General features: G+C 52.7%; 3 protein-coding genes across 9 annotated transcripts in view; 1 reads left to right on the top strand and 2 right to left on the bottom strand.

Moving 5' to 3' along the window:
* Positions 1-1,325, bottom strand: part of WBP1L (WW domain binding protein 1 like) — a 56,612-nt gene extending 55,287 nt beyond the window's left edge. Inside the window, exon 1 of one of the 2 annotated variants that reach the window (XM_051618204.1) lies at positions 1,239-1,325. In XM_051618204.1, coding sequence (XP_051474164.1) covers positions 1,239-1,325 — 87 coding nt within the window. The remainder of the gene's footprint in view (positions 1-1,238) is intronic. The other variant, XM_051618208.1, reaches the window with a different exon arrangement.
* Positions 1,326-5,723: 4,398 nt separating this feature from the next.
* Positions 5,724-11,792, bottom strand: SFXN2 (sideroflexin 2). 4 transcript variants are annotated; one of them, XM_051619343.1, is made up of 11 exons: positions 11,154-11,672; positions 10,675-10,845; positions 9,548-9,646; positions 9,316-9,391; positions 9,154-9,239; positions 8,457-8,517; positions 8,319-8,385; positions 7,745-7,794; positions 7,394-7,443; positions 7,094-7,141; positions 5,724-6,701 (listed from the first exon to the last, which is right to left on the bottom strand). In XM_051619343.1, exons 1-11 carry the CDS (start codon positions 11,312-11,314, stop codon positions 6,602-6,604), a joined length of 969 nt encoding a protein of 322 aa, XP_051475303.1. In that variant the 5' UTR covers positions 11,315-11,672; the 3' UTR covers positions 5,724-6,601. The 4 variants fall into 4 exon arrangements, with proteins under 4 accessions (XP_051475303.1, XP_051475302.1, XP_051475301.1 ...); XM_051619342.1 differs by having other exon boundaries at positions 7,745-7,845; XM_051619341.1 differs by lacking the exons at positions 5,724-6,701; positions 7,094-7,141; positions 7,394-7,443 and adding an exon at positions 11,756-11,792 and having other exon boundaries at positions 7,752-8,385; positions 11,154-11,387.
* A 200-nt stretch (positions 11,793-11,992) lies between these two features.
* Positions 11,993-25,050, top strand: part of ARL3 (ADP ribosylation factor like GTPase 3) — a 30,655-nt gene continuing 17,597 nt past the window's right edge. For all 3 annotated transcript variants that reach the window (XM_051617483.1, XM_051617482.1, XM_051617481.1), the window contains exons 1-3: positions 11,993-12,096; positions 21,416-21,559; positions 22,692-22,808. In XM_051617483.1, coding sequence (XP_051473443.1) covers positions 12,094-12,096; positions 21,416-21,559; positions 22,692-22,808 — 264 coding nt within the window. In that variant the 5' untranslated portion in view covers positions 11,993-12,093. The remainder of the gene's footprint in view (positions 12,097-21,415; positions 21,560-22,691; positions 22,809-25,050) is intronic.

Genomic DNA, 25,050 nt, shown 5'->3' on the forward strand with positions numbered 1-25,050 from the left:
ACGCTCCCCATCTGCACCCTTCTGACATTAAGCACTGTGAAACCCACAGCACATGACCTGCAGTCACAGATCAGCATCTCACTGGCTCAGATCTTCAACAAATGCAAAATACAATGTGTACGTTATAATACACCACATCAAATCAGAAGTCATAATATTCAATCTGTGTTCTACATAGGGTGAAAAAGACATCTTGACGCCATAAACCCTAAGACCCAGGTTGTGCACAGGCTGTTTGGCCTAGTGCAGCCTGCTCCGCTTACAGATCAAGGTGGGAGGGGTTTACAGGCATCTACGCTGGGGGACCCGAGTACATCACTGGAGATCGGAACAGTACAAATGGCAGTGTAGCCAGGAAACAGAGTAAAGTGGTGAAGAAGAGAGAATCTGCTTCATTAAAACCCTTTACAGGCACAAAAATGGTAATAAGCAAGTGTTCAGAGCCTACAAAGACAAGACCTTGTGTCCCTCATTCCAGGTGAAACATGCTCCCTTTTCCTTCCCTCTGGGCAGAGGCTTGCACGGAACCTCCCCACCACAGCTCCTGACAGGGGAAGACCAGCTCACCTGGCCAAACCAGCACCACCTGAGTCCCACTTCTCTGCCAACCTAGGTCCTCAAGCCAGCTGCCCCACAGTCACCCTCCAGCTCATCCACAACCTCCTGCAGCCCCATCTCTCCGCAGGCCACCTCCTTCCCTGTCACCACCCCGAAAGACACACGCACCTCCCTCCGCAGGCCCCCGCGCACCTGCCAGCCCAAGACCTGTGCCCTCGCTACAGCCACCTGCCCCAGTCTCCAGCAACCACCACCTTCTTCCACATCCTGCGGCCACCCCGCCGTACAAAGCACCTCCGCGGGGCACTGCGACCCATGCCCGGACCCCTACAACCTCTCCATCCCCGCTGCACACAAGGACCCCCAAACTCAAGTCTCTGCATCTCCTCCAGCTTCGCTTCAGGCACGGGGACTCCCCAAGCCTCGGGCGGGCCCCCCCAGATCCTCCGCCCCCAGCCCCAAGCATCCCATGCGCGCTCCCAGCCCTGCCAGCCCAGCCTGACCCCCCACCCCAAAGACCACCTTCCCCGCCCCGAAGGGCACAGCCCCCCGCGCTCGCACCGCTGCTCCCCCCGGCCTGCGCGCCCCCCACGACCGACCCCCCGCCCCAGGGACACAGCCCCCCAGCACGGCGCGACCCCAGACACCCCCCCAGGCGGCTCCCTGGGGACAGCCCCTACCTGAGCAGGCTCCAGGCTGGCGGGCAGCCCCTCGGGCAGGGCCTGGAACAGCAGCAAGGCCATGGCGGCGCGGAGCCTCCTCGCCATCCCCCCCACCCCCCGCTCCCCGCCTCCCCAGCCCGACTGCGGCCCGGGACGGGAGCCGAGGGGGCACCCCGCGCCCCGCCCCGCCCCTGCCGGGCGCCTATTGGTCGGGCGGGGCGCAGCTCGGCTCGCCATTGGCCCGGCGCGCTGTCGCTTAGGGCAGCACCGGGAGGGGCGGGGTCTGCCCGCCGGGAGCTGCCATCTGGAGTGTGGCGGAGCGGGGCAGGAGGCTGCGCTGGGCGGCGGCGGCCATGCCGAGAGTGGCGGAACTGCCCGGAGAGGGGGCTGGGGAGGGCTGCCCCTTGGTCCTGCACCCCAGTGCCCTGCGCCCCCGGGGACACAGCTGAGCACCGCAGAAAGAGGCTTCACGAGCACGCCCTGGCCTGCCACCGCCTCCCTGACGCCCCCGTGGCGGCCAGGTGCTCATCCCGCCGTCACCTGGTCACACCTGGTTACCATGATACCCCCCTCAGCCTCCTCCCCTATGAGCCCACCGAGCCCCAAACCCAGGCAGCCCGCCCGGACCCGGGGCGCACCGGGGAGCTCAACCTGGCGGCAGGGGCAGGGGGCCGGGCGGGAGGCACCCGGTGGGCAGCCGTGTGTTGTTGCCAGCCCCACCGGGAGCGGGGAGCAGCAGGGAGAAGAGGATCCCCCACCTCTACCGGCTCCCGGCATGTCCCTTCACAGCTGTCACTCACCCGGGCTTGCCCCCCCCAAGGAGAAGTGAGAGCCATCGCCCTCGGGGTTTATTCACAGCTCAGGGGAGATGTCCCACGTTGCTGGAGCAGGGACAAAGACTTTCTGCACCACCCCTCCCAGAGTGCCAGGCAGCCTCCCTACCGGATTGGTGTGATGAGGTTTATCAGATGCTCAGATAACACATTAAGAAAAGACAGGGGAAAAAAGTAATCAATTTAGCAGCTTATCTCCTACCCTGGCATTTTTCAATCAGGGCAGTGCTTGGGACACACCTAACCCCACTGGATCAGCTCACCTGCCTGCCGCTGGCGTGGGCTGCCAGGAACTAACCCACTGCACGTGCACCCTGCTTGCTCCTCTCTCCCTAAGCAGCCGGTTCACCAGGCTCCACCAGCTTTTGGGCGAGGAGCAGTGAGCCAAGCCTGCCTGATGGGCTGCTGATGCCTCGGAAGAGACCCCCAGCCTCCCAGCCACTCCCCAAGCTCCTCTGCAGGCCAACATGACGTCTTTGATCTGGTTATCATTTGAAGGGAGCTTGCAAAGATGCTGGAACACTAACATTTCAGCCATGCACAGTTACTAAATAAGCTTTATTCCTGCTCCCAGCTAGCCCTGAAATTAGAGGCACAGCAGGGAGAAGGCAGCGAGTGCATTGAGTGCACTGGAGCACAGGACAAGCCCAGATCAGGTGTGACTCATCACTGGATGGAGTGCAATTAACACTTGCAGCTCTTCCCAAACAGACATGAATCCGGCTCTGACTCTTGGCAATGAGGTTTCCTTCCTGTTGCAGCAGTGGGAAATGGAGGCAGGGCTGGCCAGCATCACACTTGGCAGCATTGGGACTTGCTGGCTGCAGCCTGGCTGTGACCCTGCTGCTCTCCAGCGAGACCAAGGCAGGCTGAGGAGTTATTGTGGTTTTGGGTAGTGCAGGCAAGCACTAGCTGCAGTGACCATCTCCAAACACAGGAGTGATGTGAACTGTTGAGATGACTTGGATGCTTTGGGGGAGACTCCAGCTACAACCTAGAAACCTAGAGACTCTGCTGAGCTAAACTGTCAGCTGGCATAAATCAGTGTCTGTCTGAAGCAGGAATCCTCTGCTGTAAGTTCAGTGAAGAGGTCTGGCCTGATGATGGTTTGCTGATCTTCCAAGCCCAGAGCAACCCTCTTCCTTTGGCCAAGAGCATTGAGTTGCATGCACCATGTCCCACTCCCCAGGCAGAGGGTTCCCCTGCTCCATCACCCATCCAGAATGGCTGGGAACAGAAAAAAAGGAGTGACAAAACCGGTGAGGCTTTCCCACCATGGTCCCAGCCTTGGCTTTGTGTGGCTGCTTTCCTGGCACAGGATGGTCACAGAGCCCAGTGCCCTGCTGGGACCCCCATGTGCTGCAAACACGGGAAGGGTGAACAGCAAAAGTGTGACTGCAATGAGCAGGGGAAGGGCACTTTTAGGGTGCTGCAGCACATGGTTTTACAAGCATCACTGTGCCCCTAAGTGTGCCAGAGGCACCTTGGACACAAATACAGTCCAGGCTGCTACGAATACCATTCTGAATATGCTCAAAGCAGTTTTGGGTGTAGGGCAAGAGCAGCTTGAATTAAGGAGCTTAAGAAAAGCAGAGATGTCTCCCTGTGGCTTCTTACCACTCCCAACAGGAGTGACATCTGTTTCATTTCATGTGCTTATCTATTATTTTAATTGCATATTAACAAGAGATCTAATCACAAAATCACAGAATCTTAGGGGTTGGAAGGGACCTCGAAAGATCATCTAGTCCAACCCCCCTGCCAGAGCAGGATCACCTAGAGCACATCACACAGGAACGTGTCCAGGCAGGTTTTGAATGTCTCCAGAGAAGGAGACTCCACAACCTCTCTGGGCAGCCTGTTCCAGTGCTCTGTCACTCTCACAGTAAAGAATTTTTTTTGGATTATTATGTGGAACTTCCTGTGTTCCAATTTGCACCCATTGCCCCTTGTCCTATCACTGGACATCACTGAAAAAAAGTCTGGCTCCATCCTCCTGACACTCACCCTTAACGTATTTGTAACCATTGATGAGGTCGCCCCTCAGTCTCCTCTTCTCCAAGCTAAAGAGGCCCAGCTCCCTCAGCCTTTCCTCATAAGGGAGATGTTCCACTCCCTTCATCATTTCTGTGGCTCTGTGCTGGACTCTTTCAAGCAGTTCCCTGTCCTTCTTGAACTGAGGGGCCAGAACTGGACACAATATTCCAGATGCAGCCTCACCAGGGCAGAATAGAGGGGGAGGAGAACCTCCCTTGACCTACTAACCACACCCTTTCTAATACACCCCAGGATGCCATTGGCCTTCTTGGCTACAAGGACACATTGCTGGCTCATGGTCATCCTCCTGTCCACCAGGACCCCCAGGTCCCTTTCTCCTACACTGCTCTCCAGCAGGTCATCCCCCAGCCTCTACTGGTACATGGAGTTGTTCTTCCCAAATGCAAGACTCTACACTTGCCCTTGTTGTATTTCATCAAGTTTCTCCCCACCCACCTCTCCACCCTGTCTAGGTCTTGCTGAATGGCAGCACAGCCTTCTGGTGTGTCAGCCACTCCTCCCAGTTTAGTGTCATCAGCAAACTTGTGGAGGGCACACTCTGTTCCCTCATCCAGTTCATTGATGAAAATATTGAATAGTACCGGTCCCAGTACCAACCCCTGAGGGACTCCACTAGTCACAGACCTCCAACTAGATTTTGTCCCTAATAATTTTTAATAATTTTGTTCCTAATAATGCTCATGGAACAGATACACAAGCCTGAACATGTTTTTCTACTTTCTGCTGACCTATTAATTATTTCAGAGCTCTCGTGCAGCTTTCTAGCTGTAGTTATATGCAGTTAAAGGCTTTATCCTCTTGTCTGTTGCAGCAGGCAAGACACAAAACTGCTGGGGATACAGCCTGGCCCTTCAAGCAGTATGTTTTGGGTTTAGCTGTTTTCTCTGTAGGATTGGAGTGGTTAATACCAGAAAGCCCTTTGGCTGCAGACCCTGTGTCTCCTCTCGGACATGCAGCTGATGCAGGGATACTGCTGTCCTTGGTGAGCTAACACACATCCCTGGCTGGAGGGATGAGCATGGACTATCCACTAGGCCATGGAGTTCTCCAAGCAGGCACATCATATGGCTGGTTGAAAACATGCCTATTCCACCAATGGATGTTCATCAGCAAGCAGAGAATCTGCACAGTGGTTTGAGGATGGGGACTTTAGCCCAGGACTTCCTCCTACAAAAGTAAGTTGCAGCAAACTCAGGCCACTCTTGTTTGGGGTGGGAGAGACTTTGTGGCACCATGCAAATCTGCCAGGCCTAGAAGACAAACAGCACCCATGGGTGTAGGAAGAGTCACCCCGTATCATCCTCCTGGTGCCCCCAGAGGCAAGAATCACCATGAGTGCAGCACTGTCACCTCCCTTTATCACTTGCCTGAGGACTGTTCACAGCTCCAGAAGTCTCTTGGGGAAAGCTGCATGAGATGCCCAAGGGTTTCAGGGCTCATGCCAGCCCTTGCAGAAGCACACGACTCTTCATCCCTCTCCTGGCCCCTCTGTTGATCCTCACTGTGGTACCTGGTCAGTCACAGAGCCTTTCAAGGCAGGTCTGAAACCGATGCACCAGCCCTGCCCAGAGAACGAGACACCCAGAGATAAACCAAAAGCAGAAACCACAGCTGTTTTTTAAAAATAATTGCATTTTATTTTTCTACCCTCTTCTGTTGTTTGCAGTGTTGCTATTCAGAGCCTGAGTTAATGCCTTGGCAGCTTTGAGACTCCTGTGTCTCCTTCCCCCTGTCCAAGGGGGCCCAGAGTGTACTGTCCCCCAAAGCTGCAGATCCTTGGTCCTACCCGGGGGACAGTGAGATGCAGGAGCAAGGGTGATGGCTGGCTCTCGTGCCCAGAGGAATGGGTATATTGAAAAAATTAGAGCTTAAAAACAATTGACTATTTCTCTCCAGGATTGTGGAAATTGAAAAGTGAATAAAACCCAAGCTCAAGAGCAAGGAAGACATGGTCCAGGCATTGGTCCTTGGACTTTGGGGTGCTCTCTATGCAGAGGGGACAGGTTCCTTCCCATCTGCCAAGGTGTGATCCAGCACTTGGTTAGAGTCCACTGTCATGATTTAAGGCAGCAATGTGGTTTGGTTTCCTGGTACAATGGCAGGGCACCTGCTTTTGGAGTTAGGACTGTACTCTGAGGGAGAGCCTCATGGGACCAATCCCAGTGATTGCACAAGCCTCCAACAGGCTGGGCAAATCCTCCTGCACAGGGGAGGAGCAAGGCACAGGAAGCAGAGCCATTGCCCAGGGCAAGAGGGATGTGGGGATGCAGGGACAGGGCCAGCAGCAGAATGGGGGAGGCTCAGGACAAGCCAAAGTGCTGCAAGTTGGGCACACAGGACCCATCCCTGTCTCTCCAGAGGATGGAGGCAGCAGAGACAGTGCTGAGGTCAGCTCTAGCTGGACTGTGCCTCTGAGCCCTGCTCAGGGGACGTGTGGCTGGTGGTGGCAGGGGGCTGGAGGGGTGAGATAGCTCCCGAGGTAGTTTTCATTCACAGTCCCTTGTTAAAATAGACATATGGCACTTTGTCACCATGCTTGGCCACGATGCTGTCACGCAGCTCCGGCTCAAGGTCAGCCAGTGCAAGCGAGCTGTGGGGAGATAAACACAGACCTGAGATCCTCCTCCCTGACCACGGGTCAGGCCACTCTTCCTTCCCATTGCCATTTGAGGCAGTCCCTGGGATCTTGCAGGCTCATGTCAAGACCAACCCCACCATCCCTGGCATCCACCACTCCCAGTGCTGGGGTGCAGAAAGATGCCCATGGGACTGGAGGCCCCATTGCTCCCAGCACAGAGCTTGCAGAGCAGAGGAGGCACATACTCTCCTGCTGCCTGGGACACTAGCATGTAAAGGCAGGTGCTGCCTCTGGTCGAAGGGTGGGTGCCCACTGTGCCTCTCCCAGAATGGGCAGAGAAGAGCTAGGGGAGAAGAAAGGGCCCCAAGGTCTCGCACAGGAGGGGGAAGCAGTGGGACAGGTACCATCTCTGCGGGAAGAGGGCGCAGGCTGCCGGCACCATGAACAGGAGGCTGTGGGACAGAGAGGAGCCACATGTTAGTGTTGGGGATCATAGGCCATGTGTGTCCCAGTTGCAGGGATCTCAGTCCAAGAGGTGCTGCTCACACCCCACCACTCCCAGTAACTGGGGAAAGCTCATGCTGAATGGCAAGCAGATGCTCAATCACCTGCTGGGAAAGGGGTCTTTTTTCTGTGGTGATTTCAAGCGCCCCTTGGAGCCACACTCCAGACACCCATGGGAGGTCAAGCAGCACGATACTTACAAGCCCCCACACAGCAGCACCTGCAGAGGCCCATGGAGAACCCGGATCCGCTGCAAGGGAAGAGCCAAGAGTGAGACCCCAGACTCACTGCAAGCCCCACTCATGGCGTGGCAAGACTTCTCCCCTCAAGAAGGCTAAATGCCCAATACCACCAGGGTGCCACCGACCCCTGCCACCCTCCAGCCTTTCCATGTCACCTTTCCAACAGACCTTTAGTGTACCACTGACTTGAATAGGGGGCAAAGCAAAGCAGGCTCTGCAACCCCCTATTTCATCCCCAGCATCTCAGCAGCTGGGGGGCAGGGCTGGGGCACTGCATGGAAAACCATGTCAGGAGAAAAATGGGCTTACCTGCATGAAGGTGAACTTCTCCAGTCGCTCCATGATGATAGGCAAAATAACTAGTTGCAGAGAGAAGAGGTGAGGGCTCCCTCCCAAGTTAGCCAACAGGGCTGCCCCAGCAGGATGCTCCATGAGAGTGGGTGGTTGTGCTGGGGGCTGCTGGGTGTTTGCTTACAGAAGGGATCTGGCACAGAACCCCTATCCCTTCATTGTCTGGGCAGCATGCTCTGTAATCCTCATGCTCCTGTCCCTCCTGCCAGGCTCGTGGCATGGCAAAGGTCTCACAAGGGCAAGGGAATGCAGAGCAAAGAGCCAGGGCCAGAGAGTGCAAAAGGTGTTCTTGTGAGGCACCACAGGAGCACCTCACATCCCCCAGCAGCTGTGGGTTGGGATGGGGAGAGCTGGGTGCTTAGGAGGTCCTGATGGGAACGGTAGGATGGGGGGACCAGCTTCATCTGTGACATGACACCAAATGCCACCCAGGGTGTGGGGCCACCCTCCCTCTTCTTCCCAGGGGGAAAATGAAGCAGAGGAAGGTGAGGTGGCATGTCCCAGGGGAACCCCCCTCCTGCCCCACACTCACTCATGCCTGGTGCTGCCATGGTGATCCTGGAGACCACAACCTGCGTGATGCCTTTCACTGCTGCCCTCTGCAACCAAGAGCAGTGGGTGAGCCCCCATCACACTGTGCCCTGACCCAGACCCTCATCCTGAGACTCACCCTGGAGCAGCCAAGCTCATTGTTGTCCTGGTCTGTCACTGTCACCCCATTGATGATCTCCCTGCAAGGGAGACACAGCAGTGAACAGTGGCTGGGGAGTTGTGAGGAGGACAGCAGCAGGGTACCAAGATGTCCCCCGTGCTGTGCCGGCACAGCAGCCCTGGCCACCTCCAGCCCTCATCCCATAGCACGGGGCTCCATGGCCCCCGGGGTGCCACAGTCCCCAGCCCAGCCAATGCTGCCATCTTCAGGGCATGGCTGCAAACAGGGTCTGGCTGTCCAGGGAATAGACACCGGCCTGGGACATGCAGCCCCCCATACAGCATCCCAGCTCCCTGTGCTGTCACCCGTGGGTGACCCCAAGCAGCAGGCACAAGTCTCCACATGGGCCTCATCTGGGTGGTCCCAGCACCAGGACATCGTAGACTGGGGCTCTCTCATGACCACACACAGAAGACATTTGTGTCTGAGGGATACTCCAGCCCAGACCCCAGAACAGCTATCCTCAGCCCAAAATCCCCCTCCTGCTCCAGGCAGAGGCTGAGCCACCCCCCAGCACCCTCCACCAGAGGGAATGGCAACATGACTGTTGAGAACCCAGCTCATGTTCCCCCCATCCTCCCATCCCTTCCAGCCACCAGCTTGCCTTCAGAGGGAACTGGGTTCCTCGAGCACCCTGGCCATGCACAGCACTTACTGTTGTCTCATCATGGGGATATTGACACAGTTGGCAGCAGCCACGGCTGCAAAGGGGACCCAGCGGGCCAGCAGGGGCGGGGCTCGCTGTGGGGACAGGTTTGTGTCAGCTCAGGAGGGCAGGATGCAGCCAGCAGCCCCACCTGGCCCCATCCCAGCATACCTTGGTGTAAAGGTTGAGTCCCACCGCAGTGGCCAGGGCTGCACTGGTGGCCGTGATGTAAGCTACCCCGATTTGCCTGCAGAGCAAGGAATTTGGAAAGAAGGGAGAGGAAAGAAACACTAACTCATCAATCCTGTTCCTTCAGTGCCCAACATGAAGCACAGGGAAACTTTAAGGGGCATCACGGGGGACCTGACACAGAAGGTCCCTGTCCCAAGCTGGGCACACTCACCTGAGAGAGATGGGGGAGGCAGCATTGCGGTTGGTGTAGTTGACAATGGCGTTGAAGGACTGGTTCATCCACTGCCAGAAAACCACTGCAGGCACTGTCCTGTGGAGGGAAGGGACGGGAGAGCACCCAAGGGCTATCAGAGATGCCCAGCCTGTGCCTGTAGCCAGGTTTGGCAGGGGGACAGCCCTCAATACCATTTTCCTGGTGTCTCCCAAGGGAAACTGAGGCACTGTGGCACTGCCATGAGCAAGTGGCAGAACTGGGAAATGACCCCAGGAGTCCTGGCTGCTGCAAGGCTTTGGGGCACAAGAGGGGCCACAGCCATGCTGGGCACTCAGCCATGGGTGGCAGACCCAGCTCTCAGCAGGGTGGCAGCCATTCTGCTAGGCTGAGATAAGCCTTTGGCAATGGGAGTGGCAAGGGACAGAGGTGGCTTTGGGGATGACTGGGATGCCTGAGTTCCTACTGGTATCTCAGGGACACTGAGGTGGGAGAGGAGGGGAAATGAGGAGATGTGGGTCTGAGCAAGCTTTGGGATACAGGCAGGTGGAGATGGGCTGGGAAGAGGGTGACCTATCATCACTGGGAAATGCTCCAACCAGGCTGAACCTCACCAGCTCACTGCAAACCAATCCAGTGAACAGCGATGGGGATCTGCTGGAAAAGACAGTGTCTGTCCCACATGTTCTGCACTAGGGACAGGACTACTCATCCTCCCAGCAGCCATTTCAGAAGGGAACTGCAGGGACCTGTTAGTGTGTGCTGGGGATGCTGGAGCAGCCTGGCCTGGGGACACATTTAGTTCCCAGTTTTGGGAGCCATTATGGTGTACAGAGCAAGAGCAGCAGCTGTGCAGGGCCTGGCCACGTTAATCATTACAGCAGCTCCGGGAAGAGCTTAGCTCAGGGCAAAGCAAAACCATCCCCAGCAATGCCAGGGGCTGGGCACTGGGGATAGGGCACAGGGACACAGGGCTTGGTCACGGGACAAAGGCAGGCACAGCAACCTCAGGCATGCCTCCAGCAGCAGGAGGAGGCAGACTGGCTGTGCCCTGGCCTTTGGGAACCACTCGAGAAGCTAGGGGCTGTCAGGGTGGCATCCCTAAGCTGGCATCCCCAGGGTCTCACCGGTAGAACTGGAGCATGCAGCCGGTGAGGGCCATGCCCCCTGGCACCTGGAAGGACATCCTCCCAATGAGGTTCATCTTCTCGCCACTGTCTGGGTGGAAGGCCGAGTCGTACAGCTTCTTGGCATAGAGCAGCTGCTCCTGGCTGCTTCCTGGTGGCACCAGCCCGGCCCTGCAAGCCCGGAGCCCATTAGGGGGGTGCCAAGCGGCCCTGTCGGCACCTGGCACTCCCAGGGCACAGAGACCCGGGAACCAAACATGAAAGGCAGAGGAAATATCTCCCACGAGGGAAACTTGTCCCAGCTTGAGGCTCCTGGGAGAAGCCTGGGAAACTCCCCCAAAACCACCTCCAACGGAGGTTATGTCTCAACACGCCCACTGGGGAACAATTACCTCCCTCCCCCTGCACCCCCACAAGGCAGTCTGGTAGGACCAAGGCACAGGAACGGCCCCTGCCCCGGCTGCACCCCAGCCCCTCACCTGCAGCCTTCCACCAGGGCCTTGGCCCGGTCCAGCTCCTCCTCTGGCACCAGCACAGTGCGGGGGTCGGTGATGTTAAAGAAATGCTTCAGGCGCCCCACGAAGGTGCTCTGGTCCCAGCGCGGGGCGTCTATGTTGAAGCCGAGGAGGACGGTGGCCATTTCGGCACAGGTCTGGCACGGGGGAGAAGGCGGCTCAGGAGGATCCTGCCTTGCTCGCCCTTTGGGTGCGGACCTGCCACGACCACAGGGGCGGTTAACAGGGCGAGAGCCGCGGCAGGTTTATATTTAACGCGAAAGTTGGACTTTCAGCAGCCCTGAGCCCAGAAGCCTCCCGCAGCGAGGCTGCCAGCCGAGCGCTGCCGCGGGGCCGCTCCTGGCGCTCCCAGCGCTGCCGGCACATTCCCACTGGATCCTGCCACTCCTGCAGGGCAGCGCTGCGCGCTCCCGCGGCACCGCACGTCCCCCGTGACACCGGGACGGCACCGCACGGCCCCAGCGGCGCACGGCACGGCACGGCACGGCACGGCCCCGCCCCGCCCCGCACGGCACCGTCCTGCCCCGCACCGCCCGCCCCGCCCCGCACCCCCCACGTGTCCCTACCTGCAGCCCCGGCCCCCGCGCGCGCCCCTCTCGCCCACGTGGCCCCCATGCGCCCCCGCCGCGTGGCCGCGCTCAGCCAATCACAGAAGCCCGAGCGGCCGCGCCCATTTCTCCCCCCCCCCCCCCCCCCCCCACACCCACCCTGCGGGGGAGGCCCCTTGCGCGCATGTGCGGCCCCAGGGGGGCGGGGCTACGGGCTGGCGCGGCGCCAGGCCCCGCCCCCCCCCCCCTCCGCGGCCGTGGGCACGTCCCGGCGCGCGCGCGGCGGCGCTGACGCGGGACGCAGCGGCGGCGCGTGTGACGCAGTTGCCCATGGTAACCCCGGAGCCGCGCCGAGGATGGTGAGGGGGCCGGGGCCGGCGGGCCCGCCGGGGGGGGGTCGGTAGGGGCCCGCGCCCGGGGGGCAGGGCAGGGCTGAAGCTGGCCACCGCGTGGGGTCGTGGGGTGATGGGGCTGGAGGCGCCCACCCGGGGGGCTGGCGGGCCCCGGGCCGTGGGGCAGGCGCTGTGGTAGGCCTGAGTCCGTGAGGGCTGGAGACGCCCACCCGGCGGATCTGGTAGGCCTGGGGTCACCGGGATCGGTGGTGCCCACCCGTGGGGAGTGTGGGGGCCTGGGACACCGAGGACCTGGTAGGAGAGGGACATCCAGTCAGGAGGGCATGGGGGCCTGGGTCTGTGGGGGCTGAGGGCACCCCGCCATGGGGTGCTGCTAGGGCTGGGTGCCGTGTAAACTTGGGGCCTACAGCCACGGGAGACCCTGGCTGGGGCTGAAGGCTGTGGGGGAACTGTAAAAGGGTGTTGAGTCAGGTCCTGGCAGAGGCTGGAAGGTCTGAAGATGCTGGGGTGGGCTTTGTTGGGATGGAGTCAGCCTATCTGAGGTTGATTCAAGTGAGGTGTGGAAGATGTGATGGAGGGTTGGGCACTCAGGAGGGCTGGGTTGCAGAACAGCAGTGGCCCACTTGATCTGAGGAGGGAAGGAACAATGGAAAAGCTGGGCGAGGATGGAGGACAGTGTTCAGGGACTGAGTACAGTGGAGGGCCTGACAGCATCTGTGACTATGAAGGGATGCTGAACAGTCCAGACAAGGTGGGAAGGCACTAACATGGAGCTTGGATCCTTGGTGCAGGAGGTGAGGAAGCTATAGGAGAGCTTGCTGAGGTGGAAGGGCTGATTGTTGAATAACAGTCTTGGAAGGGAAGTTCAGTCATGACAGAGAAAGTCTGGATGAAGGAGTTGGGTAATCAGGGATGGATAGGACTGAGGGGGGTGCTCAGGGGCTTAAATAAACCTGTCACCTAGGGTGGATGAACAGTTTGGTGAATCACTGGGAAAACCCAGTCAACACTGGCTGGCTAGGATAGTTTGCTGGAATGTTGTGTGGTCTGGGGATTTCTGCAAAGGGCTGGGGAGATGAGGGACATTCTACACTGAAAAGAAGACTTAAGAATATGCTGTGAGAGAGCTGGAAGTGGAGTTTTGGTGCTGATGAGAGAAAGAGAGGACCCAGGGAGAAAAGAAGTGCTCAAGAGGATAAATGGTTTGGCAAGAGGCAATGAGGAATTAATGGAGAAATTTACATCTTGGGTGCTGTGAAGGAACTGTCTTTGATGGAGGGCAATACCAGAAGTCCAATGGGGGTGGCGAGGGTTGTAGTGTAGTCTGAATCAAGGTTGAGTTAGGGTTGGAAGAGGGACCAGGGGGTTTAGATGTCGGAGTAGTTGGGATTGGACAAGTGGCATGCTGGCAGAGTCCAGCGAGGATTGCAAAGAAGGGTTGGTGCTGCCAGGTAAGCGGTGCTAAGAGAGAGCTGTGGTAGGCAGGGGAGCAGCTGCTGAGGATGCAGCATGTGCAGAGAACACAGTCAGAAGGAAATAGCAATAGGAAAAAAACTTCCCTAAGGATAAAGCCCTGTTTTTGTCCAGGAGCCCTCTGGACACAAGATGGATTTACGCAAGTAGACAGCACAGGAGGAAGTGTAAGTGACAGGAGCAAGGGCAGCTCCTCATCTTCACTGGGTTAGTTTTGGCTGTGTCCCCACCTGCTGGGACACAGAGAATGAGATTGAGATAAGATCTGTGGGATCTGCTCTGTTTTAGATCAGTTGATGATGGAGCATGTCATGCCAGACACCAAAGCCATCACAGGATGGACATCTGCTGTAAAGATGAGGGCAGCTGCCTCCAGCAGTGCAGTGCTTTGTGGGACACATTTGGCCTGCAGCTGCTGGTAGCCAAATCTGCTCTTCTGCCTTGTGATGTCCTGATAAGCTGGTGTATCCTGGGATCTGGCTGCTGTTACCCAAGCATTTTGTATGTGGACTGGGTGTTTTCCAGTGTTTGTGTTATTCAATACAACTTTTTATTGCCTCTTGGTCTATTTTCCATTTCTGGGAGTTGTTTTTTTAATTACAGCCTCTTGGGCAGGGTGGGTGGCGCTTTGGGATGCCTGGTGTGCTGGCTGGACTGGGCAGAGGGCTGCAAAACTCCATACTGTCTCTCTAGATTCTCAGCTTTCACTGAAACAGGATAATCCTTAGTCATAGACACTCTCTGAAGCACCAGCAAATATTTCCAAAGCAGCTATGGCAGCCTGGGGGTGTGGGTCAGCAGTCAGAAATTATCCAGACAGCTTGATCTAACAATTCACTGCTTTGTCATCTGAGCTGTGATAGCTGCCCATGAGCATGTTCCTGGCATGTCATGATTGCATTGGGAAGTGGTAAAACCCCCTTAAATGACTGCTTGCCCCAACTCCAGGGATAAGAGGGTTAATGCTGAGGTTTAATTTATCTTAGTGTTCATCCAAGTGAGTAAGTACAAAGGGGAAGTGTCTCCTTCTGCAGAGCATACCAGTATTTTGCACAGCTGTGGGGCAGGGGTAGTAGAAAGTCATAGGTGGAGTACAGAGGGAAAGATGAGCCATAAAACTGCATAGCATGAGGGATGAGTAGTGCTGAAGTCTTTGGCGCCGTTAGGCAGCATCTGTGGGGGGCGCACAGCAAGAGTAAAGGGAGACTGCTACATGAAAGGACACGCAGCTTTCCAAAGTTGAGGAAATGCTGTGTGAAGCAGAGCTTGTGGCTTCTTCATCACTGTAATAACAGTCTTTGCTGAGTGAGATGGTGTGTTACTGATAGGTGGTGGGGCCAGAGCATGGCTGGTGTTTTCTAAAACTGTTGATTGAAGATGACTCCATTGTGTCAAAACCAGAGTTTTCAAAGCGTGGTCTCATTTTACAGTTGAGGAAACTGAGTCACGGAGCATCTAGCTGACACTAGGAAGATCTAGTGGAGAGGGTGAAATACCAGCACAGATTAAATGCAGTCAGACATCTTTCTCCTGGTTTTGAGCTCATATTTCTAGCAAAACCAGCATCTATCTGTTGCCTGCTCAAGGAGTACAAAGTACCCAGAATTTACTTCTTTTGTCCATCATTGCACGGCAGTAAGGCTCCATGTAAAATGGCCCCTCACTGCTTTAGTTTCCCAGTACTGTTCCATGTCTTGTTTGTTGGTTTATATATGATTGCTGCAATGTTGGTATGAGAAACGACCTGCAGATAGGACAGTATATCAGCAAGTGGCCAGGACTTTTAAGTTTTGAAACCAGGTAAAGACTGCTGACTCTGTCCTCTGCTGGACATCAGCTCTTCTCTTCTCAGGGCATAATGCTCCCTTGAAACCTGCTAAAACCAGAGTTTGATTTTAATTACAAAAGGAGGGTTCATGCTAGTATTGGTTAATATACCAAACCAGAAAGCACTGTGCAACCTCTTTGACAGAAAACTATGTTAGTAGGTTTGAGCTGGAAAAACCCTGTAGGTGACGCGACACCATTAAATTTTGGATTTCAATGCGGGAAGGAAAGTCTACATTGAATGACACCATATGGTGGAGGCATGCAGCAAGCAAATGATTTTTTTGGGAGTTTTGCCAGAGTAAGAAGTATTGAATAAACTGTGCTCAATAGACTAATTTACTTCAGTTGTATTTTGAAAAAGACTGGGTGATTTTATGACCATTAGTGACATTTGCAGTTCTGCAGGCTAAGATAAAGGTAATCAAACATCATTCTTCAGGGCACCAGCTAATCAGTGCAGTTGTCAGGAAGGACTCCCCTCCTTCAGCTCTGTGACCTGGACGACAAATGTAGCCTCAAATATCCACTGCTAAAAGCAGTATATTTGGCTCAGCTAAGCCCCTTGTCCTCCCTCGTGTCAGCTTCTCCTGTGTGACTTTTTGAAACCACCACATACACTCTTTGTCTTTAACTTACTCTTTAAAAGCAGTGGAGTTCTACCATATTGCTTAATTTAAAGTAAATTCTGGGCCAGAGCTGTGCTAGGTGCTGTGCAGGCAGAACATGGAGATGCTCCCCATGCCATGGAAATACGGTCTGTCTGAGGTGAGAGATAACCAAGTGATAGGAGTCCAAGACAGGTTTGAACTTGGCATGTTCACCACCTAAACCTCATCAAGGTTTGTAGGTGTGGCAGAGAAGGAATTAGCTGGAGAATCATGGGGTTGTAATACGTATATTTTGCGAAGTTTCTCCCACGGTTGTAGGAAAGGCACAAAGGTTTAAGAACAGAGCTTGGTGCTGCTGGGGCTGGCATCATGAGCCAGAGGTAGACAGAAATCGTCACCTCCACAGCAAATGCTCTTGACCAGGAAGGGCCTTGAGGGTGAAGACAAGTGACTTGTGGTCGCAGCAGTGGGGAAGATGGCATTCGTGCAGGAGTTTAGAGATCATGGCAGCAGGCTAAGGGGCTGAGCTTTGTGGCTGCATCGCATCTCAGTAAATTGATTTGATTCTAGCTAAATATCCACATCTAGCAGATAAGCAATGCCTGGTGACTGAGGGTGGTTTTGTTTTAAATTAATTATCTCAGCTTTGTGGCTAATAAAGTTAAACAGAATACATTTACTTCTCTTTCCTAATAGGAATCAACTGTGCTCTGCAGTGGCTTGTGGGCTGTGCCTTGTGTATCCAGCCCTCAGTACAAGGGGAAATTGTTCTTTCCATTATGGCTTTATATTGCCAATCTGATAGAATATTTAAACAGATTATCTCAATACTCTGTTTGTCCCAAACCAGTTTTTGCTTTGGCCTATAAAGTGAATCTTCCTTTCAGCGGCTTCTGTGGTGCAGGACGTAGTTACATGCATCAACTAGTTCAAAAGACCCATATACAGCATGGATTTAAAGCTGAATAAACCCACAAAACCCTTAGCTAGGACTATAAATGTCACTGTATTTTTATATATGTCGGTTGTTGTTTTTTTAAAGAGAACAGGATTACTGCATGCAGCTATAACTGAAAGTCCTTTGATAATTCAGTGGGTATTTTAAACCTAGCAATGATACACTTTCATAAAACCACACATCCCTGTTTTCTGAAGGATGCTAATAAGATGGTTAGCTTTGCTTTCATGCTCGATGTGTTTATGGGTGCTCTTGCCCAGTTAGTTGCATCTCTGAATTTAATGCCCCGCTCTGATTTCATAGTAATTGTCAGGAGTCTTTTTTCTTCTTGTATGTCCCCATACACTGTCTGGAGAATGCAGTCTCCTCATTGCTGACCCCATCAGTCTCCTCATGGTGCTTGTAAAGAAAATGCTCTCCACCAAGGACAAAGATGTTTTTAAACAAGCCAATCTGATATAAAACATAGTTTGCTTAACCCAGAGGTGACCAAGAAGTGATTGCTGGCTGACTGTGCCCAGCCTTGAGCTGCTGTGTATGGCTGCCCTTCTCAAAGGCTGCACATGCTGCCGTGCTGTGCTCTTCATTATTTGAACAGCATCTGCAGTTCCCTTCTCTGTTACAGATGCCGCAGTCTGCTTAGTTTTGTGCAAATGACACACTGCCCTTATACTCCCATGAGTTGTCTCTGCAGCTCCTCAGCCAGCTAATGTCTCCACTGTCCTGCTCAAGACTCATCTTGCTCCTCACCCTGGACACACCAGTGAGCGAGTATCACAGGCCTGGCTGCCATGCGACCATCTTGGGCATCCTCTCTCCTCACTGCAGGTTGAGTCCCAGCACTGAGACTGCTCCTTAAAAGCCTGCTCCCCTCCTGTTGCTTCTGAGCAACCTTTGCACCAGTATTTCCCATTTCATGGCTTTCTACCTGACATGTCCCATCAATAAAAAGGGGTTGCTTTTTGACTCATCAGTTAGTTTCAGCATTGTGTTTCTGAGCAGAGAGGTGCAGTGTGTGTGCAGTAAGGGTTGTTTGTTCCACATAGTGGTGGCATGCAGCAGGGAACTCAGCTGAGTTATTTTTTCCAGTCTACTAAGCTGTCAGGAAATGCATTCTGTCTTCCTAGCTAGTGTGTTCATAAGACCAATTATAAAAAAAAAAAAAAAAAAAAGTTAGAAACCCATCTGTGCATGGCTTTCTTTAACATTAAATCTTCACTAGCTAGAGGGAGAATGCTGGGTGAAAGTTCTAAATAATATTTACAAAATAGTAACAATCATAGTAACCAATAGTATTATTTGGCTCTTGATTTAAGTTGTATATACAGGCCATGTAACCTATGTCGGCAACTACTGAAATAAAGTCCACTTCTCTCTGTTGGCTTGTCTTTCAGCCTTTTAAATCAGCTTACTTTATACCTTAGAGAATACTTTTATTTCTATATATATCCTCTCTTCTATTGGCTACCCCAGATAATCCTGTGATCAGCCATGCAGCAGTGTCACTTGAGTAGAATATGGAACGATGCTGATCGTTTTCTCGTAGGCTGTCATACTAGCCCAGAAATAGCATCTGTCTACAATGGGAGAAGCTCTATTAACATTTACAACTGTTCCACTTCCCGACCCCTGAGAATTGCTCTGTGGTAGATAAGCAATACTTTGTAATACATTTCTTTGCTCTCAGTATTTTGGAGTTTGATTCTGAAATATAAAGGCTCCTAATCCTGATCTTCTCTGGGATACACTGCTCTGCTCTTAGCAAGTGGTGCAATGAATAGGATTAGCATTTCAACAGCTTCTTTTTTTAACTGTGAGCAATAAACTAAAATAATAGGGCCTGATTCAGAGCTCTCTGAAGTCAGCAGTAGTACTGTGGCTGGTGTGTGTTGGCTTTGGGTCAGGCCCATAAGAATGGGAAATTCAGTACTTCCTTGGAAAGGAAGGAGAATGTGTGAATTTTAGAGTTCCTACTCCTTTGGGGTTGGTCCACACCAAGCTGAAATCCGTGGATTTACAAGCCAACAAACACAACTGTAAATTTGACTGCAGGTGAAAAGAAAATGTGTTGCTAGCCATGCAGTTAAAACTTGTGTGTTTTAATGATGTCAAGGGCACTTAGGACACACATGTAAACAAGTAATCAGCAGAGGTGTTTCTGCCACTGTTTGTTTTTTCTTCCCTTGGATGTGTGGAAGTACAGCCTGTCATCGGGGCAAAGCATGGCTTGGACACTTGGGGAGATGAGCTGTTGGGCTGAGAGAGCTTGCAGCGACTGCCTGCTCTGAACACAGCCCTTCAAATTCATTAGCTATGGGCCCATGGGTGAGAGCCAGCTGTGAGCATCTGGCCTCCAGAGCTCAGCACGTGATGTTATAGGCTTGTATGCTTTGACTAAAAGCATTTTGGGGATTTGCTGTGCCTGCACCGTGCAGGCATGGCACCCTTTACCAAGTACAGCCTGTTCCTGTTCAACAGCTCTTTAGCAGGTCCTGGACTCCCAGTTTTTTACCAGCCTGTTTATGATAGAGGTGATACCCTGAACCTACTTACTGGGGTTTTGCTGTTCCTTGCACATGCTCTGGATTTCTGAACCTCAGGTTTCCACAGTGCTTTTCAAAATCACTGCAACCGTGGCAATCCTGCAATTTTTTACAGAATCCTTTGAACCCAGTTTTACTAGGTGCCTTCTCTTCTCCCTGTTTCTTACACACTGTGCATGTATTTTGAGCTGTGGCTGGTAGTTAAATGGAAAGTCAATACATTACTTGCAAATCAAAATGCTTAGAGGGGTGGATCAAATCTCATGTGCATTTGAATCTCAGTGTATTTTCATCCTGCATTACTAGAAGCTCTGGCATTGTGACCTGTGGCGATGTGTCCTTTCCAAAACGCTCCTCACCTTGGAGCAGGGTGGTGAGTGGTCTAAAGTGGTGTTTTTCAAATGGCTGAGCTGGGGCTCTCCAAGAGTCAGCAGAAGGGCACTGGTCCAGACGGGGAATGCGTTGCAGCGGTGACAGTTGTACCGTGTCCTGCAGCTCTTTATCTTGAGCACAGGTTTGTGATTGCTACGATCTGGACAGGATCGCGAGCAACCTTCACGGCTCAAGTAGTCCTTGGCTCCCAGCAGGGATATTTAGAGGGTGTAGTTCCTCATAGCAACAAAGTACTTAATGACATTTAACTGATTCACCCTTGCAGGTCGACAAGAAGCATTGTCTCCGTTTTGCAAATGGGAAAACAAGAAAGCTTGAGAGATGGGCCCCCGTGGGCCCAGGTTTGTGCTGATACCAGAACTTTGTTCCTAGCTCTGGGTCTAGTGGGCTGAAGAGAAAATGCCTCACTGTTACCCTTCAGGTCATGGGAATTGTCTGGGAGAGACAAGCAGGAGTCTTCAGGGTTTCAGAAAGGGCTGTGGGTATATTCCTCTCAGATTTGCCTAGACAAAGTAGTTCCAAAGGCATCTGTGTCCCCAGGCTGGGTCTTGTTGTGGTGTTCACTGCTGAGGCTCCAAGGAGAGGTTCCTGCCAAGCAGTGGTGTGCAGAGCAACACCACAAAGTGTCCAAGGACATCCAGGCAGTCGTAAAATCACAGCTTCCTCTTCTCCCCTTGGATGCAACTGCCCCTTTCCTGTGGGCCCAGACTGGGCAGTGAGAGGCAGGTGGAAGAGGGATGATTTGCATCTCTGGGTTACATGCCAGGATCCAGAATATTTTGCCAGCCATTTTAGAGAGGTCTGAGCGGTGACACTGATAAAAGCTTGGGTGTGCTGCTGTAATGTGCATGGTCATAAACAAGCTGACCTGCATATTCTGTTTCCTAATCCTGAGTGATGCTGTCAGCTCAGAGAGCTGAGCCTGGCTAATAACTAAAATCCACTGTGCTTTTCTTAGTGAGGATGTGATGATCTGAGATAGTGAAGTACTACATCCTGAGAATCAGAACTGCACGTGCCCCATGGGTCTAACATGTTTGAGAGAGATAAACGGGGTTTGAGATGATCAGGGAGTTACTATGAGAAGAACTGATGTCAGGTACACAGTAACCTGCAGTTAACTAGGAGGGGAATTAATTTAATGGGGTTTTCCCTCTGATAAAGCTAATGAAGAGCTCACAAGGACTTGGTTTGCAGCTCCTACATGATATTCACAGGCACTGTCTTCCTGGCATGGGGAATGTCAAACATCTGTGTGACAGGAGCTATGCAGCCAGTGATGCACCCCACTGAGTGACATTTGTGCTGAGACCTCATCGATACTCTCTGAGATGAACGAGAATTGGAGCAAGGGGGAAGAGTAGAAGAGGAAATGGGAATACGAACTGCAGGGAAGGGCTCAAGGGGTTCCTGGAATCCACTGCAACACAGAACTCATTTCAAGGGAGGAGGGCATGGCATGGTGGGGGGACGGAGTCAGAAGAGGGAAATAACAGCTATGATCTCTCTTCTGGGTTTAGGGTTTACTGTCAATCCTGCGTAAACTGAAAAGCACCCCAGACCAGGAGGTGAGAATCCTCCTTTTGGGACTGGATAATGCAGGCAAGACCACACTCCTGAAACAGCTGGCATCTGAGGACATCAGCCACATCACACCAACACAGGTGAGGAAGGCCTTTCCCTGCCTGAGGCAGTTCTTGTTGTCCCATCTGCCTTATTATACAGAGCACTAGTAATTCAGCAGAGTATTTCAGTAAAAGGGGGAGCGACTGGAGCCTGGTGCACCATTAAGTTTGTGTGTTATCTGCATAAGAGGAGGCTCCCTGAAGGAACCAGAGAACATCAGGCCAGATCTGTCAGGTAGTGCTAACGTGGATGAGTGCTGTGGGCTTCTGCAGAAGGCTTTTGGGTCATGCTAGGATTGCATGGATGAGACTTTGTTCCTGTTTTCCTTGCCAAACAGGAGACGTACAGTGATGCTACAGCACTAGGCAAGCCTTTGTCTCCTTGCATCTTTCACCTAGCCAGCTCTCAGGGTCCTGCATATTCTAGCACTTCCTCTCAGATGCCTCTGGTGGCCTTTCTTAGACTCTCAGGGCTGGGGAGAGGGATGTCTCCCATCAGCAGCACTGCAGTTTCACTCCTGGGTTGACCAGAGGAGGTTGCTAGAGAGCTATGGGAGATGCTTCCCCCCACCTCATAGCTGCTTCCCAAAGCTCCCAGCCCCAACACCCCGATTCCAAGCCCCAGTCCCCCGGGTGGTGTGGCAGCACATTGCCAGCCCACGCCACATCCTGTTTTTCTACTTGAATGCCCTTTCAATTGGTGCTCTAATTGATGAAATGGACCCTTCAGACGTGCAGCTGTTGCTCTTTTAAGCCCGGCATTAGCTGTGTTATGTTGAATTGAACTGAGACCTCTGGCTTCATGTTAGCTGGGACTCTGCTCAGCTTTCACAAGCTCACTCCTGCTTCTCACAGTGCCCTTGTTTTCTCTTTATCTGCAGCTTTCCCACTTCTTCCCGCACCCACCCTGCTGAGCCCTCCCGGGGCACTAACTGCATCATATGTCTCCATAGCCATGACAGTGTCAGCCCTTGACCCAAGAACTGATGGCTTGGTGGCTGTGTTCACTTTCACCATCACCTCTCCCACAGCTGATCCATCTTTGTGGCTTCCCAGCCCAGCTTGCCGCACATTGCAGGCATGGGATATATAAGGTGTTAATGTCTGCCTATGAACATGCTCCAGCCATTTAGATTAATGCTCTATGTGGCTTTGTTTCTGCTCTTTCCAGGGCTTTAACATCAAAAGTGTACAGTCTCAAGGCTTCAAGCTGAATGTATGGGACATAGGCGGACAGAGGAAGATCAGGCCGTACTGGAGGAACTATTTTGAAAACACTGATATCCTTGTGAGTATTGGCTGCAGTTGAATGCTGTGTTCATGCAATGGCTTTCCAAGGTCTCAGCCAGAAATTCAGGAACAAGTAATGTAATGTCCCAGTTCTCAGCAACACCATGGCCATTGTAACAGGAGTTATTCTGAGTGAAATGGCAAGACTGGTTGGGTGCAGCAAGAAAAATACAGTGATGTTTGTAGAAATTATTCAGTTGTATGTTTTTACTTACACAGGATGGCGCTGGTTATAACCAGTTCCTTTCCTCTCATCTCAGTCTCTTTCAAATAAAAGAACATTAATAACTCGTAGTTTGCCCATCTATAGCTCCTTTCACTGGGGACTCTAGAGCCCTGCTGGATATTAGTGAATTAAGCATCATGTGTAGAGGAAGGTCAGTATGGTGCCTTTGTTTTATAGCTGGGGAAACTAAGGCACAGCAGAATTAAATGCTGTGTCTGACATCAGGAAAGCTTCTGGCTGAGGGACACAGACCCCTTGTCTTTTCCCTTGGTCCTTTAATCGTAAGACTGTCCTTTAATGTTTTTGACATCATAGCTGCAATTATCTCACAATTAGCTACAGATGGCTACAGTTATATTTACAGTGCAGGACCTTTGTGTTTGCATGCCGGAGCACGTTACTCGGGAGCCCTCCAAGTGCTGTCCTGACTAGTTTCAAAGAGCACCTCTAACATGCAGCTATGTGTGCCAGGATGAAGGCAGGCTGGGGGCTCCAGCCCTCTCCCTACCTCCAGTAATATTGTCTATGGAAAAAGAAAAGGCTATTCTAAGCAAGGCCTGCTGGGCTCCCATGGGAAAGTGGGAAGCTCTCTCAGAAAGACAACTCTTCTCCCTCACGTCACACGCACATACTCACTGTCTCAGGAGCTTTGGTGCAATTCCACAATTCATTTCGGTGCAACTAGGAGTAGGACTCCCTGCTCCAAGGCTCATGTCAGGGTCCTGAAGGGCCTGGCTGTGCCTGCAGGTTTAGAAAGCATTGTCCAAATTAAGCCGTTATTTAAATGGGACTAATAAACCCTCAGTAATGTCTTATGCAGATCCCCCTTTTTCAGCCCTAATTTGGAATCTGATGTTTGAGGGCAGCCCCTACAGAATAAATCTGGTTGGTTGCTTTTACAAAGACTAATGGTGAGATCTTCCTAGCAGAAAGATCTGAGTTTGAGAAACTAGCAGGACAAACGTCATGTGTTCCTCTGTGACCATTGAGAAGAGAGAGACATGCTATGGCTCTGAGGTGACTGTGGCCACTGAGTCCAAGCTCTGCAGCTTGTGGTGGGGTGAGGCAGTACATGTGCAGATCAAAGTCAACACTGCAAAGCAGCAAGTAGGAGTCCTTTGGCAGGTGCTCAGGCTGCAGAGACTGTGCAACCACAAAACAGTCTGGAAGACTGCTGGAAAAGACTGAGCAGCACTGGCATGTGGTTTCCCCCCTTCCCAGTGTGTGCTGCATGGGAGGTGCAGAAATAAAGGTGAATTTGAAGACTGCAGGAGATGAAAGAAGGTTTTTTCCCTGCCCTCCTCTCACCCCAGGTAAAGCAACATACAGAGAAAACCTTTCTTTTCATATGAGTAAGAAAACAGGCAGGTAGAGGCAGGATCAGTTTGGAGGAAGCAGCAGTGTGAATTCAGAGGGAATAACTGGAATGCACGTGGACCTGCTCTCCTCTTCCTGCCCTCTGAGCTGATACCCAGTCCCTGACTGGGAGCTGTTGTCATGTTACCACAGGGCTTTGCTATGTCCATACACACCAAAACTGGAATCAAGTATACGCTGATGCCCCTGTCTCTTCTGCCAGCCCCCACCCCCCTTTTAGCCAGTAATTTTACCTATGACTAACTTGGTGCAGGTTGTGCCTCTGTAAATTGAGCCAAGTTATCCTTCATGTTATGTCTTCATCCAGTCCCACTACTTGCAAATTCTGCCCAGCCCACTTACTCCAGGTTTTGTTTCAGCCTGTTGCTCAAAGGAGGCACCCAAATTTATGGGAATTTCTTTCACAAGCTTCATTTCTCCAACATGCACTCAATGGCTGTTCAAACTGGCAAACTGTGCTACCGAGCACCACAGCCAGAAACAGGCTCTTGTGTGGCCCTGGCTGTAGAAGGAAGGTGGAGACGAAATGCTACTATTCCCAGGACCCCCTGCTTCTGTCCTTTCCTAAACTATACTGCATAAAGCAGAAAGGACCCTCGAAAGGGTTTTAAAAAGCAGGAAGTGATTACAAATTCAA

Source organism: Apus apus, chromosome 4 (genome assembly GCF_020740795.1).
Source record: "Apus apus isolate bApuApu2 chromosome 4, bApuApu2.pri.cur, whole genome shotgun sequence".
Lineage (NCBI taxonomy): Eukaryota > Metazoa > Chordata > Aves > Apodiformes > Apodidae > Apus > Apus apus.